The 21113-nt window shown below is 41.0% G+C and overlaps 1 protein-coding gene across 1 annotated transcript in view; it reads right to left on the reverse strand.

The window, feature by feature from the left end:
• Positions 1-755: 755 nt before the first annotated feature.
• LOC138627323 (versican core protein-like) overlaps positions 756-21113 on the reverse strand; it is a 30093-nt gene continuing 9735 nt past the window's right edge. The window contains exons 7-14 of the mRNA XM_069709579.1: positions 8758-15987; positions 8522-8632; positions 8261-8374; positions 6784-6942; positions 6410-6492; positions 3178-3322; positions 2876-3058; positions 756-2756 (exon numbers count right to left, since the gene is read on the reverse strand). Coding sequence (XP_069565680.1) covers positions 2599-2756; positions 2876-3058; positions 3178-3322; positions 6410-6492; positions 6784-6942; positions 8261-8374; positions 8522-8632; positions 8758-15987 — 8183 coding nt within the window. The 3' untranslated portion in view covers positions 756-2598. The remainder of the gene's footprint in view (positions 2757-2875; positions 3059-3177; positions 3323-6409; positions 6493-6783; positions 6943-8260; positions 8375-8521; positions 8633-8757; positions 15988-21113) is intronic.

The raw sequence follows: 21113 nt of genomic DNA on the forward strand, positions 1-21113 counted from the left end.
CGAGGCGGCCAACAAACCTGACTCAGTTACACCAGTTCTGTCAGGAGGAATGGGCCAGAATTCCAGCAGAGTACTGTAAGAAGCTTGTGGAAGGATACCCAAAACGTTTGACCCAAGTCAAGCAGTTCAAAGGCAATGCTACTAAATATTAAGGAACTGTATGTAAACTTTTGACCTTGAAGAAAGTAATGAAAAATTCTCTAAAATATTCTCTTTCTCATTATTGTGACATTTAGCAAAAGTTAAATAATTTTGGTAATCCTAACGGACCTGAAACAGGAGAGGTTTAGTCTGATTTAACTTCAGACAGTGAGAAAAAAAGTGTTATGTGTCTTTTTGCACAGTGTATGTAAACTTCTGGTTTCAACTGTATGTTCCAATATGGGGTAAACATGTGTCATACATGTGATCACATGTGACCCTTGTGGAAAACATGGGAAGCTTGTGTTATTTCTGTAAGGGAGGACCCCGCACTTTCATTCATTGAACCGCTTTACCTGCCAACTCTAATTTAAGGACACTCAAAGGATGCAAAATGCGGTGGAAAGGCTGCACCTCCACTTGAGCGCTCAAAGTGCTACCAAAAAACCCCCCCAAAACTGTCAAACTATGGACAATTTGGACAACTCCATTGAATCAGCATGTCTTTGAAATCTAACCGGAAACCACAAGATCTGGAGAAAACCTACATCAAAACACAGAACTTGGGTGACACTTAAACACCAACCAATCCCCCCCAAAAAAATGTGTAAGTATATAATATACATATATTTATTTGATTTCTTTGGTGATTTAAAGCAGGAAAAAAATATTTTGATCTTTACAAAAAAAAAATCACAAGCATCGCAGACATTCACATTGTAAAATAAAAAAAATAAACTGTTATAAATATAAAATGATTATGTGCACATTAAGGCTAAAACAACACAGACATTCACAGGCAGACACAATAAAATAACATTTCTCCTTAATAAAAAAAAATGCTGGAGAAACACAACCATCCACATGTATAAATGTGTTGTTAATGTTCAAGAGAAAAAAATATTGCAGATTATTTTTGATGTGGCCCTCCATGTTCTTTGGTCCACTGTCTGCACTAAAGATGTAAAACGACAGGTAAATTGATTATATTGCTGAGTAACTTTTCATCTTCAATGCATCCCACTTAGTCTGTGAATGTGGCTGGTCTGCTGTTAAACATACAATACAAATATATGAAGAGCTCAGCTGGGCCAAGTGACAGCATCATATTTTACCTGTCAGTATAAAACAAGTAAGAAGATCACGAGCAGCTTGAAAATAAATTATATGCATCTCTGCCTAGACAGCCGTTACGTTCAAGTCTTTTTGAGTGTTTCACAAAATACATTCTCTCAATAGTGGATTTAAAGAAAAATAATTAGTCAGAAAACTAGCATAAGCTATAGAGGAGAGCAAGACTCTTTGGCATGTGATTATGAACAACATTATAGGTATTGTAAACATGCTGTAGCAACTAATTGTAAGTTATGTGCTGAACATACGTTAGCAGAAAATACAGGCTACTTGAGCAATGCTTCCCTTCTTTCATTTTGAGATAGCTGACAGAGATCAATTTTCATCTGTGGATAAAGGCTTTGTGGATAAGCACTTTCATATAAAATTGTACCATATAAAACACACATCAGAATTTTTTTTAAGATCCTCTCTATAAAAACCTCTATATAAACATTTAACTTGACATTGATTACAATAACTGGAGAGAATGAAAGGTGGTAATTTGGTAAAAGCTGCCACGACAAAGAAGGTCTCGAGCTGAAATTTCCACAGACATGGGTGAATTATTAATATGGAATCTGAATAACAACTACTAGCAAAGCTATGAAACCATGTTTCAGAATATGATTTGTGCCTCTGATGACAAGGTTTGAAGACTGAAGAAAAACGTTCTAAAGGCTTATAGTTCTATGTATGTGATACTATATTTAACTAATGTAAACTACAAAATGAGTCCTTGTCATGATCACCTCTACTTGTGTTCTGAGACACTTGGATCTCTTGACATATAATGAACATAGTTACAAATTTGAGGACTTCATTATATATGCACATACATGCATGCTCATTAAAAGGAAGTCCAGCTTAAAACGGCACAACAACATAATTGATTCCTCTACGTAACATAAGCGCTATAATTTCACAACAGCTTTCTTTCGATGAATAAGGAACACTTGCAGTGATTTTAAATAGCACAGTCGGTGTACAGAGTTGGTGTACTTTAGACAACAGTCATGAATGTGTTGTTTGATAAGCTAAGGACAAAGAAAAAACCTTCTGCAGTTAAACAAAATTATGATGAGAGTTGTCTTTGCTTTTCCAGTAGCCAGCTGAAAGGTTTTATATAATCCACATTGGCATTGTCATAAAACAGTGGCCCTTGACAGGAAAAGTCATGTATCAACAACTCTATAAAAGGCACTTCATAGGATTCTATTGTCATCCAAAATGCAAGAAAATGCAGGTTATCCTCTTGTGCTTTTTCTTTTTCTTTTTCTCTTTCCTCACACGCATCAGGCATGTGTTCTCGTCCCGGGGAAACTGTGCCATGTCACCTGGAAATCAGTGTTTCTTCCACTTGTGTTCAGTTCTAGCTCTCCTTCCCCGGTAGCGCTGTTGGTGAAAGCGGAAGTTCTCATCTTGCCGTTTTTTGAAGTTGCTGATGCTGTAGAAATTAGTGTGCTGATGTCTCCTGATAAAGGTCCTTTGATAGCTCGATGCTGTCAAAGAAAAGTCACATATTAGCTCAAAGACAACGATAGTGTTTGATAAACTCTTATACAGTGGGAGACACTTTGAGCATTATGTATCCATTGAGAGAAATACTAGTTGTACTTACAGGTCATGCAGATGATTTTAGGTATATCCCACTGTCCATCCCCACGACAACGGATAGTTGGGACATGCCTCTGGATAAAGCCTGTCTGGCACTGGTACCTCACCAGCGAATTAATCTCATACCTCTCACGCTTCTTACCAAAGGTATGTGCATGCTCCACCAAAGGCGGTTGATTACAAGCCACTGAGAAAAACAGTAGACAATAACATTCAAATGAGGAATTCTTACTGGTGACAGAAGATTTGCAAAAAATATCATCTCATCCTGAAAAAGAGAGTGGTAAATTCAGGTGTCTTTTTTACCGGTGCCCTTCTTGCAGGTGAAGGTGAGGTGGTAGTTGCAAGGCACATCGTTCCACTGGCCGCCCTCATGCCATATCATCACTACACAGTCCTCGCCAGAAGAGAAGAAGCTGTCAGGCTGGTTGGGCCTCCAGTTTTCATATTGCTGAAATAAAAGCAGAGAATAAAGTTTAAGATGTAATAATGTTTTTTTTGTGTCTTTTAGAGGATCTTTCTTTAAATGTAAATGTAATCTTATCAAATCTGACATTAAATGTCAAATTGTAACCCTAAAATATATATACAGGAGTGATAATCTATTATATACTGTACATATAATCTGTTTGATTGATGATTTATTGCTTTTCTATTATTCTATTATTATCGTATTGCTTCTGTATGCTGCTGTAGTGAAAAAATTTCCCCTCGGGGATTAATAAAAGTAACTACCTACCTACCTACCTTGATAAAGAGAATAAAGAGATGACATCACACTTAAGACACCAGTAGTAAATATCATCCAGTCAATCCACTGGATAACAATTTCCAGTCAAGCCATGTATTGTTTCTATTACATAATGTTTCCCCTTCCACAAATGTGCCTTCAAAAACAAAGATCCTGTGCTGTTTGGCCAGCAGTTTCCCATCCCTGTGATTTTAATTAATGTCCACAAGAGGGGGTAACCGTATCTTTCTCAGACCCAACTTTAACTCAACAACTTCAACTCACCACACCTCAAGACTGACAGACTCTTTCAGACTCTGTAAAACGTACGCTAGGCACAGAAAACATGTATAAAATGGCTTATAAAACATGTTCAGGAAGCAAGCAGCTACATTTTTGTGCCAAAAATTTCACAATGACCCACAATATAAACCAGGGAGGATTTTTTTTGGGACATTTTTCTAAAGGACAGTGCAGTCCATGCCTTAGATCACACAATGATGTGAATTGATCTGCTTCACTGCATGATTGTTATCCATGATGTAAGGACTGTGTGTTCAGGACTAAAGGGCTTTGCGATAAAACATGTTCAGGAAGCAAGCAGCTACATTTTTGTGCCAAACATTTCACAATGACCCACAATATAAACCAGGGAGGATTTCTTTTCTTTTTTTTACATTTTTCTAAAGGACAGTACAGTCCATGCCTTAGATCACACAATGATGTGAATTGATCTGCTTCACTGCATGATTGTTATCCATGATGTAAGGACTGTGTGTTCAGGACTAAAGGGTTTTGCGATAAAACATGTTCAGGAAGCAGGCAGCTACATTTTTGTGCCAAAAATTTCACAATGACCCACAATATAAACCAAAGAGGATTTTTTTTTTTTTTTTTACATTTTTCTAAAGGACAGTACAGTCCATGCCTTAGATCACACAATGATATGAATTGATCTGCTTCACTGCATGATTGTTATCCATGATGTAAGGACTGTGTGTTCAGGACTAAAGGGCTTTGCGATAAAATATGTTCAGGAAGCAAGCAGCTACATTTTTGTGCCAAACATTTCACAATGACCCACAATATAAACCAGGGAGGATTTTTTTTTTGGACATTTTTCTAAAGGACAGTACAGTCCATGCCTTAGATCACACAATGATGCGAATTGATCTGCTTCACTGCATGATTGTTATCCATGATGTAAGGACTTTGTGTTCAGGACTAAAGGGCTTTGCGATAAAACATGTTCAGGAAGCAAGCAGCTACATTTTTGTACCAAACATTTCACAATGACCCACAATATAAACCAGGGAGGATTTTTGTTTGGGACATTTTTCTAAAGGACAGTACAGTCCATGCCTTATATCACACAATGATGTGAATTGATCTGCTTCACTGCATGATTGTTATCCATGATGTAAGGACTGTGTGTTCAGGACTAAAGGGCTTTGCGATAATGGACAACGATAAGTTTGTGATGACATTTCAACACAATCTGCATGTCTAGCATTACTCATGTAATTCTTCGAGTACAAAAATTCCACACATGCATTTCTGCATTTATATACAGTATACACACAGCTGTAGTGCTGTGGGGCATTGAAGCTGGAATTGATGCTACCTGCAGTCTTTCAGCACATTCTGGGTTCAAACAGTATCTTCAAAGCTGTGACCCCCTCCCCCCCACCCCCACACCTCCAATCATGCCTTGAGGCGCCGCTACTCTGTCATTATGGTTAACAAACACACACTGACTTCCTGCTCGGCTCTCCTCAGCTTAACAAATGGGTGACCCATCAACTGCTCAGCAGGCCTGCATCCTCCTCAAAATAATCAAACAAACTTTGATCACCCACCTAAACACACATCCAAGGATATTTCAGTTTGTGTGTTTCAGTGCCCTATTGGTAATAGGAATCAATTTTCTTTAAAATGTTTCAATTGTAAATAGTTCACAGTTGTTTAAAAGTGGTTTTATTTATTACATTTAAATCCACTGGAGGTGACCACCCACCCAGACTCCCTGGGCTGTTTCTATCCAGTCTTGTTCTCTCTCTGCAGCTGAGCACAGGTGCTGTCCATCTGTGTGTCTGCCTGTTTGGTGGCCCTTCCCCCAGGAGGCTGCCTGCTGGCTAGGCCCTCTCATGACTGTGGGGGATGAAGGGGTCCCATACCTGTCTGCGCCTGCCAAACTCCCCTCCACAGCTTCACTCACACCCTCATCAGCCCTCAATCTCTCAGCCGAGCAGCACTCTCTACAGGAGGCCTGTGCTTATCTTTTAACCCAAGGCCGTCTTTTTGCCTCCTCCCTATCTCTGGTCCTGGAGGATTATCTTTGAAGTGAGGACATCAGTCTGTGCAACATGGATGCAGAGTGTAATTAGCCACTCAAATGAAGAGGATCTTCAGCAGCAACATCCACTGCAGCAAACATGCACCTGTATGCTGTTTTATAAATATGGCAAATATGAATAGTGTGCATTTTTCTCACGGAACTACCCTTTTACATCTTGAACTACTGCAACAACTGGTTTTCGTACACTGGGCTCACACTAACTAAAATGATTCAATGGTTCAATAGTGCCTTACAGCATGTTATGTGTCAGATTTATTACCAGAGCGGTCACCAGGGTGTAGCGATATGAGGCAGAGGAGAGTACGTCATGAGAAAGTCACCACAGCTCCCTGTAAAGAACGACTCTCCCTAGATGACTGTATCTGTCACCCCATCACTTCCAAATATTTATACTGTCTCGGTGCTATGTTTGTTGAGACAAAAATATGTGAGAAAGCAACCTATCTTACCATAGAGCTGCCATCAGTCCAGTGGAAGTCGCTGTCAAACATCTTATCATTCAGGCCGATCCACTGGTAGTCCTGTCCAAGACCTGCCATGCAGGGTAGAGTGAAACACAGCAGATGATAGTTCTGTTTTGCAGCATGTCCTTTTTAGGACTGTTCAGTTACAGTAAGTGGAGGAGAAAGACAGATAGTGATGGCATTTTTCAATGCCTGTATCATTTCCCTGCATTTTGTGTACAACTACATTTTTGTATTTGATGTGGCTTTATGGGAGAACCTTTTTTAATATTAACATGTGCAGTCGGTTTCATAAAGAGGGATTTAAACATGTAACTGTACTTATTACTGATTATCTGCAACTGCAAGTTTTTACTTACGGTTGACAAACTGTTGCTCTTCATGGGACAGGATGCTGGCGAGATGAGCCCCCTGAATGCGGCACTCTCTCTCTGCTGTGTCCCAGTTTCTTCTCTGGGGGAAATACTTGTAGCAGTGCCCCTGGAACTTATGCCAGCCATAGTCACATGTTTCTGTATCTGATGGAAGAGAAAGTTACAGGGAATAAGATATACAGGAGGCACAAACAGAACTGCCAACGAACGTAAATGAGAAAAACTAGATTAAGAGCAAGTTACTCTTTAACAATCAACACGCTAAAGCAGGTTATTCCTTCATGCTTTCACACACGCAAGACCAAATTGATAATGAAATACAGTTTGACTATAAAGAAATGTAGCCATTCAGTCATAAATTGGTCAAATTTATGTCAAATGTAGGAACTTGTGAGGTAAGTTTTAAAATCTGTTTCTGTATCATTTCACCAAGGACAGAATATTTTAACAGTCACACTTTGATACAACTCTTATCTGTACCTTACTGATAGTGTGTGTAAGTTTAAACATTAAACATATACTGCAACACTTCAGTACGTGCTGTCTCTGTCGCTACCACCCCTCTATAATTCCGCCTGCAGAAAACGATTTGACAAAATCGGAGGTAGAATGTTTTACTCCCTTTTTTTTTAGCAAAACATACTCAGACAGCAACTGTGTCTGAGTACACAGTTTGGGTGGGATTCACTGATGAGTGATCCTGACAAAATTTAGGGTGTAGACACTGGTCAAGAGAAATATGATGCCCTGGGATGAAAACACACGGTATGAAAGTGGGTGCAACTGAAAAACTAAAGAAAATAATGGGAGAGTAGAAACTTCACAATACTCCAGAGATGCCCTGTGTAAATAAGCTTGGTTACGAGGCATGTCTAAATATCTTGTCTTAGATGTAAAAATCCAAATGAAACAGAGCATACCTGTGGTGACCCTATCTTGACACTAACTGAATGTCTGAAATACGGGAGACAGACACTGTGTCAATTGTCTGCGTGTCTGAAACTTGTGGAAACTAAAGGAGCTCAAGGAAACGTGAAGTAGTCCAGGTGCTATCAGACATGTTGGAACTTCAGGCCACACTACAAAGAGACTGTAAAAAGTAATTGTGGTGAGGAGATAAAGATGGTGTTTATAACTCAGCTAATGCTTGGACGAAACCTAAGACAATACTCAGCTACATACAGACAGATTGATTTGATTTTTGTGGTGCATCTAAAATGCGAATGACTCTTTTTTTCTGGTTTATTCACAGAGACCCAGGTGAGTGTTTACAGTAACTGTCTAAATGCACTATCAAATGAAAGAGCCTATTATGATAGAATTGTTTATTATATCACATCATATGAATGTACAGTAGTTTAAGCTTAGTCTTGGCAGTTTAAATGGATTTCAACACTAATGAGGTAGAGCTTTTATCAAAAGATGTGAGGGAGACAATCAATTAAATTAACTGCAAACTTACCCTCCTCACAGAACAGCCCAGAGTAGCTTGGGAGACACACACATGTGAAGTAAGCCAGCCCATCAACACATGTTCCTCCATTGCGGCAAGGGTTTGACTGACATTCATCAATATCTTCACAAGAAAAAGATAATCAATAAGAGGAGATGATTAAAACAACTTCTAGTCCCTATGACATTAAACTTATTTTTTGTATTAATTGATTTATGAATGCTTCCTGGGTGAAAGTCAGTGCAGTGATATTTGAGAGGAATATTCTACCTGTTTCACATCGATCACCAGTGTAACCAAGAGTACAGCTACATGAACTGATACTGCCACTCCTATAGCAAGATCCTCCATTCATACAAATGTCTACTGTACATGAGTGACCTGTTAAGAGAACAAAACAAAAAAAAGTTAACTAAAGCAATAAATACCTTCTGAGCTTTTTTTTTTTTAATTTTTTTTTTAATCATTTTGCTGTATTCCACAAAAAGCCATTTGAAGAGACTTACCTGGAATTTCAAAAGTCTCACCGACAACGGTGTGCCCCAAATCAAGTCCTGTATTAGGCAGAGCAGTTGTTTCCTCCCCTTTTATTGGTGGTTCGCCTTCAACAAGTGATGGTGGTGCAGTGACATCACTGTCTAGTTTCTCGTCTTCTTCAGTAAAAGATGATAATGTGGTGACTGGAGATGTTACTAACACGGGCTGGCTTTGTAGTTGTGCTGGTGACATTGTTGTGAACTCTGCAGGGGTCCTTGTGGGTATATCAGTGTGAACAGAGACATCTGTGTCAATTTTGCCCATGATGTCCTCATTCCCAGAGGTGCTATCAACATTATCAGACTCTGTCTTTGAAGCTGCTGTAGCATCTAGCTTGAACACAGTCTGGATTTCATCAGGGGACAGCAGCTGTTGTCCAATACTATTATGCTTTGGTATGTTTGTGGTCATCAACTCTCCAGATACACCATCCGTGCAGAGAGACCCATTTTCAGCCCCATTGCTAAGAGTGGATGGTGACTTAGTCGTGGCAGAAAGAAGCTCAGAGGTTATGCTTTCAACCTCATCACTATCCAGCTCAAAAATGCTTGCTGTGGTCGTGCTTTCCTGTGAGCTGCTGGTGCTTTCTGAACCACTCTCAGAACTAGAGATTGATGGTGCACTAATGGGAGTTGATGCCATAACAGTGATAGCTGCTGCTACTACAGGTAGCTTGGTTGCCTTTTCTTCTGAGCTACTTTCAGTACTGTTCACTGGGTCAGAATGTGCATTCTCAGATGATTGTGGAACAGCAGATGGTATTGTAAGGAAAACTGTGTCTTCTCTTGGTGCTATAGTTTTACTGTACTGAGAAATTGGTGAAACGCTGTTGGGGTCTCGTGCGTCATATTCTGGGACTGGATCATATAAGTAATAACTCAAACCAACAGTTGGAGAAGGTGTTCTTTGGATATCTTTATCTGCGGATGGGTTAGTCTTTGCGTCGTTTGACACCTGATCAACATTTGGTTCAATTGGCCCATCTTCGGCTGAAGCAGATAAGGCTTCAGTCACTGGGAAAACAGCAGCAGGTCCAGCTGTTGATTCTGTGATCTGGCTTGTTTCATGACTTGCAGACATTGGGCGAGTTGTGGTCAGTGATACATCCTGGGAGGAAAGATCAGTGTGAGGGTGGTGTGTTATTGTAATATCTGACTTGACTTGCTCAAATGACTCCTGGGGAATTGTTAGGGGCTGCAGGGGCGAAACTGTTGTGTCAAATTGCACCATAATATCAGGCTGTGAAGGTGCTGATGCTGGGATGACATTTGATGTGGGTTCCAAAGAAATGCGTTTAGCTGGTATTGTGGTGACCAAAATGTTTGTCTCTGAGCTTGTAGAGATGTCTTCAACCTGCGTAACAACAGTGGTTTGATGTTTGCTTGTTAGGTCAGCATCTTGTGTCTCCTCATGTTCAGAATCCATCGGTCCTGGCTCAGAAGAAGTTGATGCCTCTGGTGAATCAACAGAGCTAGCCGCAGCAGGGAACTGTGTTGCATAAGCTTGAGTAATAAAAGTCTCACGTGACTTTGCACTTGTTTGGGTGCTTTCCGCCTGTGATGATAAAATGCTGGTGACGATGTTGATCTTAACAGTCGTGGACAGAGCTGCAACATCTGGACCGAGTGAGCCAGACCCGAAGAAGCTAGATGTCATGTCACTTGAACCGTCCTCTTCTTTTGACATGATTGAACTTTTTTCTGTTGATACAGAGATTTCGGCGCTCTTGGTTGATGTCTTATCATAAGTTGAAACTTCTTCAAATGTCGAGGTATATGTCTCAAGTAACACTACAGCTGTTTTGTCAGTGATAGAGGGGGAAGGGGCAAGAGGAAGTCCTGTTATTATTGTAGGAGATGTCTCTTTAGAGGCCTCTTGATCAGTAACATCTGCGGTAAAAGCTGCCCATGTAGTCTCACTGCTTAACAGTGAAGACCCTGTTGGGAGTGGAGTCTTATTTGTTTGCTCTAAAATTGAATAAGTTGTTTCCTCTTGAGTTTGTTCACCCATATTGTCGGTGTTTGACACTGTAGACGATGATGGCTCAAAAGCTTCAGTGTCTTCTTCAGGTTTAGCAGATATGTCTGTTGCAAGGTCTCGAGTTGTAGATATGACCTCAGCAGGCTCTGTTCCTGTCCCTGTCGGAGGTGTTGTTGTTATAGCATAAGTGGGTGTCTCCTTGATGTCACTGTCTTTGGTTGACATTGCTCCAGTGGTAGGTAATGAAACTGATTCCGTCAATGACACTTTCTCTACCTCTGTTGTTATCTCACTGTCTGTGGTTTGACTTTCAACATTTTGGGTAATTGTAGTGGATTTTTCTATGCTGAACAAAGGCAATACTGAAGTGTCTACAGACATTTTCCCCTCAGATGTAACTGTCTTAGATGGTGCAGTTGTGGTATCTAAGATCTCTTCCCCAGAGCTCTCCACACCTGCACCATCTGTGATGCTTGCCACTGAAAATGTACCAGTGTGGCAGGGCGTAATATCAGATGTTCCACTTTCATGGAATGCTATTGTTGTTTTAGGTTTCTCTATGCTGAAAAGGGAAGAGGCTGTACTCTTTATGCTTTCAGAAGATGAACTTTCATGATTTGCTGCTGTTACTGTTGGATCCTTTGTGCTGAGTACTAAAATGGCATCAGTGGTATGGTCACCTGAACCACCCTCTCCTGTAGACACCATGCTTTTATCTGTTGAGGAAGCAGTACTAGTTAAAGCTGGCTCACCTGGCCCTTCAGTTATACTTGTGGGGGATGGCACTGATTCCAAAAATAAGGGTTGTGGGCTGGTACCATAGCCCAAAGTGAAGGCATGAGACACTGTAGATGACATTGAGGATGTCTCTAAGAACATATCATCTGAACTCCACTGGACCGTTGAAGTGTGCATTTCAGTGGACACTGCTGTTGATCTCTCAGTGCTGTAAAGAGAAGAAGCAGCTGTGGACTGGACTTGTTCAGTAGCTGCTGCAGTAGTAGACATCACAGAATAGCTTGTGACTGGTAGAAATGTAATTGACCCACTGAAGTCAGCGCCTGAACTCCCTTCCTCAGCTACACAATCATCCGTGAAGCCCCCACTGCCCTGCTCAGTAATGTAGATCTCAGCACTGGTCACACTTTGAGACTGGGTTGATGACTGTGTACTGAACTTGCCAGTTGTGCTCTCAGTCTCATCTATCTCAGTTTCATCTGTTGCCACTGTGAATTCATCCCGGGGTTTTGTGGTGGTCTCAGTGGAAATCTCTGCACCAGATCCCTCTGTGCTTGACTCATCGTCCTCTTCAGGTAAGCCACCAGAGCTCTCTATGTCAATGTAAGTAGAAGTTTCCTTTGAGGTAAAAATAGTGACACTGGGAAATGCGATGGGTTGAGAGGTTTCAAATGTATTGGGACTTGTTGTGGCAGTTGTAAATGCTCTTTCCTGCTCAGCAGATGCCACGCTTGGTGATGTTGTTGATGGGCTTGTTAGAGTCACATCCCAAATTGGAGAAACTGATGGGTCTCCTGTAAGTGATGGCATTATTGCTTCATCTGTTTCAAGACTCTCTGTTGTTCCAGGTGACAATGCTGTTGGTGCCTCACTGCTGTACATTGACGAAGCTGTATCGCTGACAGAAGAGGTTAGGGTGAACATATATGTGGTTTGGTCACCTGAACCCTCTCCACGTACTGGGGTAATGAGAGGAGTTTTTTCCGTCTTATCAGTAACGAGAGAAACTGAGGGTGCTTCTGTCTGATCTGTGTGAGCACTGTCGTGTTCCTCAACTGGAAGTGTAGTTGGCTTCTCTGTACTGAACAATGAGGAAACTGTAGGAACAGTTGTGTGTTTGCTGGAGGTCTCATTCATCTCTTCCCCTGAGGTCTCTCCATCTGCTGGGAGGGTAGAGCTTTCCTCTGGTGTTACTGAATCTTCGTCACACATACTTGTGGTAACAGTTTCTTGTGTTTCAGGTGACACTGATGTTGGTTTCTCAGTACTGTAGAGTGATGAAGAAGCAATAACAGCTGATTTTGAAGGAAGAACTGTTTCCGTTTTGCCTGAAGTTGCTTCTGTCGTCAACATTGAGGAGACCGTAGCTGCTGTGATGATTGAATTTTCAAAGAAATCTCTTGTGCCTTCTCCAGAACTCTCTGCTTCTGTCGTAATGAAGATTGATGCTGTGCGAAGTTTCATGGTTGATTCGATGAATGTAGGAAAGGAGTTGACCTTTGTAGCTTCGCTGGTAAAAACTTCATCCACAATGTCTGGATTAGTGGATGATGTAACAGAAGCGACACTTGGTGATGTTGTTGATGGGCTTGTTAGAGTTTCATCACATACTGGAGAAACTGATGGGTCTCCTGTAAGCGATGGCATTTTTGTTTCATCTGTTTCAACACTCTCTGTTGTTCCAGGTGACAATGCTGTTGGTGCCTCACTGCTGTACATTGACGAAGCTGTATCGCTGACAGAAGAGGTTAGGGTGAACATATATGTGGTTTGGTCACCTAAACTATCTCCACGTACTGGGGTAATGAGAGGAGTTTTTTCCGTCTTATCAGTAACGAGAGAAACTGAGGGTGCTTCTGTCTGATCTGTGTGAGCACTGTCGTGTTCCTCAACTGGAAGTGTAGTTGGCTTCTCTGTACTGAACAATGAGGAAACTGTAGGAACAGTTGTGTGTTTGCTGGAGGTCTCATTCATCTCTTCCCCTGAGGTCTCTCCATCTGCTGGGAGGGTAGAGCTTTCCTCTGGTGTTACTGAATCTTCGTCACACATACTTGTGGTAACAGTTTCTTGTGTTTCAGGTGACACTGATGTTGGTTTCTCAGTACTGTAGAGTGATGAAGAAGCAATAACAGCTGATTTTGAAGGAAGAACTGTTTCCGTTTTGCCTGAAGTTGCTTCTGTCGTCAACATTGAGGAGACCGTAGCTGCTGTGATGATTGAATTTTCAGAGAAATCTCTTGTGCCTTCTCCTGAACTCTCTGCTTCTGTCGTAATGAAGATTGATGCTGTGCCAGGTTTCATGGTTGATTCAATGAATGTTGGAAAGGAGTTGACCTTCGTAGCTTCGCTGGTAAAATCTTCATCCACAATGTCTGGATCAGTGGATAATGTAACAGATGCCACACTTGGTGATGTTGTCGATGGGCTTGTTAGAGTCACATCAGAAATTGGAGAAACTGATGGGTCTCCTGTAAGTGATGGCATTTTTGTTTCATCTGTTTCAACACTCTCTGTTGTTCCAGGTGACAATGCTGTTGGTGCCTCACTGCTGTACATTGACGAAGCTGTATCGCTGACAGAAGAGGTTAGGGTGAACATATATGTGGTTTGGTCACCTAAACTATCTCCACGTACTGGGGTAATGAGAGGAGTTTTTTCCGTCTTATCAGTAACGAGAGAAACTGAGGGTGCTTCTGTCTGATCTGTGTGAGCACTGTCGTGTTCCTCAACTGGAAGTGTAGTTGGCTTCTCTGTACTGAACAATGAGGAAACTGTAGGAACAGTTGTGTGTTTGCTGGAGGTCTCATTCATCTCTTCCCCTGAGGTCTCTCCATCTGCTGGGAGGGTAGAGCTTTCCTCTGGTGTTACTGAATCTTCGTCACACATACTTGTGGTAACAGTTTCTTGTGTTTCAGGTGACACTGATGTTGGTTTCTCAGTACTGTAGAGTGATGAAGAAGCAATAACAGCTGATTTTGAAGGAAGAACTGTTTCCGTTTTGCCTGAAGTTGCTTCTGTCGTCAACGTTGAGGAGACCGTAGCTGCTGTGATGATTGAATTTTCAGAGAAATCTCTTGTGCCTTCTCCCGAACTCTCTGCTTCTGTCGTAATGAAGATTGATGCTGTGCCAGGTTTCATGGTTGATTCAATGAATGTAGGAAAGGAGTTGACCTTTGTAGCTTCGCTGGTAAAATCTTCATCCACAATGTCTGGATCAGTGGATGATGTAACAGAAGCCACACTTGGTGATGTTGTTGATGGGCTTGTTAGAGTCTCATCACATACTGGAGAAACTGATGGGTCTCCTGTAAGTGATGGCATTTTTGTTTCATCTGTTTCAAGACTCTCTGTTGTTCCAGGTGACAATGCTGTTGGTGCCTCACTGCTGTACATTGACGAAGCTGTATCGCTGACAGAAGAGGTTAGGGTGAACATATATGTGGTTTGGCCACCTGAACCCTCTCCACCTACTGGGGTAATGAGAGGAGTTTTTTCCGTCTTATCAGTAACGAGAGAAACTGAGGGTGCTTCTGTCTGATCTGTGTGAGCACTGTCGTGTTCCTCAACTGGAAGTGTAGTTGGCTTCTCTGTACTGAACAATGAGGAAACTGTAGGAACAGTTGTGTGTTTGCTGGAGGTCTCATTCATCTCTTCCCCTGAGGTTTCTCCATCTGCTGGGAGGGTAGAGCTTTCCTCTGGTGTTACTGAATCTTCGTCACATATACTTGTGGTAACAGTTTCTTGTGTTTCAGGTGACACTGATGTTGGTTTCTCAGTACTGTAGAGTGATGAAGAAGCAATAACAGCTGATTTTGAAGGAAGAACTGTTTCCGTTATTTCAGTGGCTGGGGTTTCTGACATTTCTTTTGATATTAGTGTTGCTATTTCAGTACTGAAAGAAGAAGGAGCAACAGTGCCATCTGTGGTTAAAGCTGTCACATATTGTGTTGGGCTGGCTTCAGTGTTCTGTGTAGTTTCCGCCGCAGCCTTGTTCTCCACTGTTGAGGCAGGATCAGAGGTTAAATCAGTGTGCGTGGGGCCTTTTGTGGTCAGTTCATCCTCTTTGTGAGGAGGCGTTGATGTAACTATCGAGATTATATCGGGGTCAAAGTCAACATCTGGGGCCTCTGTAGAGGTCAGTGTTGTTGTGGGTTCCTCAGTCGAACTATCGTCAGGGAGATCAGCCCAGCTATAATCAAACACCGTGGTTATTTCATCGCTAGCTCCCAGAGTTATCACATTTGTCATAATCTGGGTACCTTTGGCCTCTTTTCCTCCTGAGCTCTGTGGCTCCAGTGTGATCTCCTGTTTACCATTTATAAAGCTGACAGTTGGAGTGATGGTTACAGCAGCTTGGGGGAAAGTGTCTGGCTCTCCAGTCTGCAGGATTGGCTCACCATCGGCTATGGATGGGGTGGGATGGTCAGGCACAACTGGTATGGAAGGAGACTGGGAGTCTTGTGGCTGTAGAATCTGGGCAACTGCACAGAAAATAAAGGAAGATAAAGGCAGATTTTGACGATCTGATTGAAAAGCCACTGAAAGTTTAGCTTAGTATTTAGGAAAAACCCTGAGAAACAACATTCATGTTCTTTTGTTTTTTTCCCCAAATCCTGGGACATAAATGTCAAAGAGGTATGACATTTTAATATGCAAAGTCTCATTGTTAAACACATCACACATAAGTGTTGTTTTCATTGTTAAAGCAAAAACAACACATTACATCACTTCAGAGAGTAGACAAGCACCTTTGGAAATGGTTCATCTAAATATTACACTTATGGGGGAACTCCAGCAAAAAAAAATTGCCACTGAGTTTCACTATTCAAAGTGTAGGATCTAGTATACTGGCAACTGACCCAAAATTAACTAATAGTCAGAATATCAATATTCTATCTGTCTATTAACTTTTCGAGTACTCCTTCAAACAATCTAAATACACTGTTCTTGTAAATTATCTAGACCCACTATATGTATCTTCAAGTCAACTGCTAAAAAAAACAAAAACAATGATTCAAAAATGATGTTTATCAGCATTCAGCTCTCATCAGTTTTCTCACAAATTCATTCTTTTTAAATCTAACAAAGTACCGAAATAAACAAACATTGCAAAACACCATGAATAAATCTCTCCAACATATTTGCAAGCCTTGGCCAAGCTGCTGTCTAAATTCAATCCAAACCATAATTCTAAGATTTATATTCTCAATTGATGTGAAAAGAAAATATTATCAAGAGGCCACCTGAACACAAAGAAATCCTTCAACAATGTTAACAAAGTCTGCAGTAGTTGATTTATTAAAGGTAGATTAATATTGTTATTATTAAAATAACCATGTCTTCACTAAGAATTTAAGATAGCGAATTGATGCATTATAGTATATTAGCATATAAACAAAATTAATAGAATATCCAATGACCTATATATCAATACTGCTGTGACTCCAATTCTTTGTCCAGAAATTGTCCAACATAAACATAAACACCATATTTTATAATGCAACCCAAAACAACATATTAAGAGAAGGTTGAACCACAGCATTTTAGTCCAATTCTGAAAATTAAACATTAAAACCCTCACAAAGGTAACATCTATAGGACAAGCATTAACCTCCACTAGAAACCCCAGCATTAATATGGGCGGCACAGTGGGGCAGTAGCTAGCATTGTCGCCTCGCAGCAAAAAAAGTTGTGGGTTCGAATCTGGGCCTGGGCCTTTCTGTGCAGAGTTTGCATGTTCTCTCTGTGCCTGCATGGGTTCTCTCCAGGTACTCTGGCTTCCTCCCACCATCCAAAAGCATGCACCTCAGGTTAATTGGTGGTTCTACAAATTACCCTTAGGTGTGAATGAGAGCTTTGTTTCCGTCTGTCTCTGTGTTGGCCCTGTGATAGACTGGCAACCTGTCCAGGGTGTACCCTGCCTTTTCCCAAAGTGAGCTGGGATAGGCTCCAGCCCCCACTTGACCATATTCAGGATAAAGCGGGTATGGATAATGGATGCCATTACATTGTTGAAGTGTTTGTGTTACTGTGCCCACTCCCTGTATATAATCTAAATAGAGGTTTGCTGAAGTGATTTCAGAGGCCAACTGTCTGCTCTTAATTTCAAGTCTAACACAGAAGCAGCATTCAATTCTCCTTGCAGCAATGTTATCATCATCCACCTACACTACGTTGCCTCAGATGGGTTTACGTATTCATTTAAATAAACAAGATGCTGTCTGGCTTGAAGTATTCCACCTCTTCGGAAAGATAGTGGCCTTAACCAACTACAAAAAAACTCACTCTGAGGATATCAAAGCAATGTTGCGAATTAATAGATACCGATAATAATCTTTGAACCTAAGAAAAGGGATTCAGTCCATATGTTTCTCTTAATGGAAAATAAAAATCTGTGGGAAGTTTGAACACCTACTGACTGTCTACATAATGTGCCTGATGAAAGGAACATTAATATGAACAAATTTGATAACTGGCCCACACAAAATGCCTTCATCTCTGGATCTTCATCTCTGACTCATTTTACCACCCTTCAGGAGCATGCATTCCAATTTTGTTTTACATGTCCTAAAAAAGCCTTGAGGGTGAGCTGTAGCAGTAAATCTAATAATATGTATAAGGCAGATGGCAAAAAGAAAAGAAAGCTGTGGTTAATCCTAAAATTAACAGTGTGGTGCTGCTGGGCCTCAAGTGTTTATCAGTGTTTGCATAATGTGCAAGCAAACAGGAGAAAAAGATTCACACACAAAAAGTTGAAATCCTTTACTTCTCCCTTCTTCTCTCACTGTCTCTTTTTCTCTGTCTGTCTCTCTCTCGCTCCCTGTTTCTCTCTGTTTCCCACAAATGATGCTTTAGAAAGATTATCGGTTGCAGCTAATAACACCTGCAGCTACTCAGCTTTACAGACACACGTTAGAAATCCAGGTCAGGCCTGGGAACCGAGGTAATGAACCAACCAGTACAGGTCTAACACTTACCATCTTTACTGTCTCACACACACGCGCACACACACGCGCACACACACACACACACACACACACACACACACACACACACACACACACACACACACACACACACACACACACACACACACACACACACACACACACACACACACACACATAGGCCTTTCTCTCTGGCCCCCCTTCACTAACAGCATCAGCTGACTGAACAGAAGCTTCCAAAGATGGTAAAAATGAACACCTCAGCTACAAATGAAACAGGACAAACTGGACTTCAGCCCTTACCTATGTACTCTTTTACTACATTCTCAATGGATGTTAGCAAATGATCCCACAACCAGTACAGGTCTAACACTGAGCCAGAAACGTATTTAAAGAAATAGTTTGACATTTTAGAAGAAAACAAACTCATTTGGTTTCTAGTGGAGAGTTAAATATGAAAATGGATCAAACTTCCATACATGTTCACAGCATACAGCCACCGCCAGCATCCGATCAGTTTGTGCTGTGTTCACATCATGTGGGAGGAAAGGTAATGATGGGAAACATTCTCCAATGAACATTCACATCTTCTGACAACTGAGAGTGGCAGCTATTTGTCTTCTTGTACTACTACATCTCATTCATTACTGAGGGGAACAGCTGTCTTAATCAATAAACAAAACAAAACAAAATAGAAAGACAAAAGTTTAGCTACTTTTCTTCAAACAGGGTCATACTATTTAGTAAGAAACATGACCGATGGCTACTATAAAAGAGAGCAATCTGAACAAAGTGTAATCAGTAATGTTTTACTGCAAAGTTGGGCGTGTGAGGGTTAATAATACAGTGCTTGTTCAATATAGTAAAATACAGTAAGCTTATCTGTCAAATTTCAGCGTTAAATATACCTTTAACAATGGACTTCTGCAGGTTTTTTTTCCTAAGATTAGCAAACAGATTTATTTAAAATAATAAGTATGGGTATCAGAGCATCAATCTTCTCATCTAACACTTGATCAGAAAGAAAACAAGAATATTTCCCAAAATATCAAAGTATTTCTATAAGGATGAGTTTAGCCAGCCTCAATGGAGTGAGTGCTGAATAGATGTTAAACAACTGTAAGAATGCACTGTTGGTGGTTTTGTGAATTGTTTTGTACCATTTGTGGTTGACACGCCTCACAGTATCAATATTTCAACAAGTCATAATATGCCATATAAACACTTGGTAAACAGTTAATTTAATTGTCATCAATTAATAAGAAACACATGGATAAAGCTCACAATAACACTGGTAGGTTTTGAGGCATTCTCAATATCCATTCATGTAATTTTGTAACACCCTGATATTATTGTGCACTTTGTAAAGCCAGACATCACACTTCTCCCCATGCCACAATATTTTCCACAAGCTTTTCCCACACAAACTGGGAGAGCAGAAAAGAAACCTCGGGCGTCTCAGCTGAGCTACATCACATGATGTAGTAGAAAGTAGCTTTAATCACCAGCTTTGGTCAGGCAACCTCCAGCTGTCCTGACAGACTGGGAAACTGTAAGTTAGCGATGACATCACCTCTTGAGGTGATGTCCAGTCTTTGCTGAAGACAGGCATCTGTGCTTACTCAGGTGTACTGCCAACACGCCTCTGTTATTGCCAGACTAGCTTTCAGTAAGCGGCTGCATGCACACACAGGGAGGGAATTAGTGCAAATGCAGTCATCTGCTGTACAAATACAAAGAGATTTTGTATCTGTCACATACAGTACTTACATGCACAGACCAACAAGCAATGTAATGTGTACTTCTGGCAACTAAACTGACAACACAGGGCTGATAAACACATCAGAAATTTGATTGTGTACAATATGGAGTACAGATCATTGCTCTCCCAGGCAGACTTAGCACCTGTACCACAAAATTATTTTCAAATTAAAATTCTGCCAAATGACCACTTCATTCACTCAGCAGATCCCTTTCCTCCAACATGAGCTTTTCCTCAGGGACATGAAATGAGTCAATATTTACAGACATAAAATTCAAGGGGAAAAAAATGATGCAACTGTATGCCTGTGAGATCATGTGCTATTGATAAAATGAAGCCAATGCATTGCAACTGATGGCCACTAGATACTGGCTCCAAACAGTCACATTACACCAAAAAGCATAAATCTTTCTCTGAAAATACCAAATCTGTGCTCGTGGTCAAATTGGTTCCCCGTTAAAAAAGATTTGAAGTCGTCTAGAAGGCTCTCATTTTGCTGGCCATTGACGGACAGCTGTGCTCGACAGTTTGCTCACCTTCTGCTCTCCACAGCTCCTGGACTCTCACCGAGTCTGACTTTCAGAGCCTCTGTCTAGGGAATGAACATTGTTTTTGTTTCCTAACATTCGGATCAATTGTGTTTGTGGTTGAGGAGGCACTCTGACAAGACCCTCACAGGATGCTCACATGCAATATTTTTTAAGTTTAATCTTTGGTCTGTGTTTCCAATAAGTGGGTTTGCTTTTTTTCAACGTAGGGTGTGTTGCAGAATGTCAAAGACAACACCCAAATCTCCTTATTCAAAAAGTACTGGCTCCAAATATAAAATATAGTGCTGGTGCAGCTGGTGCAGCTACAACTCTGGACTTCAGACCTCCAACGCAAACCAGTGGGTGAC

The sequence above is a fragment of the Brachyistius frenatus genome, unplaced genomic scaffold, assembly GCF_029030835.1.
Source record: "Brachyistius frenatus isolate BFR_SWC_R1_liver_20210118 unplaced genomic scaffold, ASM2903083v1 Contig_83, whole genome shotgun sequence".
NCBI lineage: Eukaryota > Metazoa > Chordata > Actinopteri > Embiotocidae > Brachyistius > Brachyistius frenatus.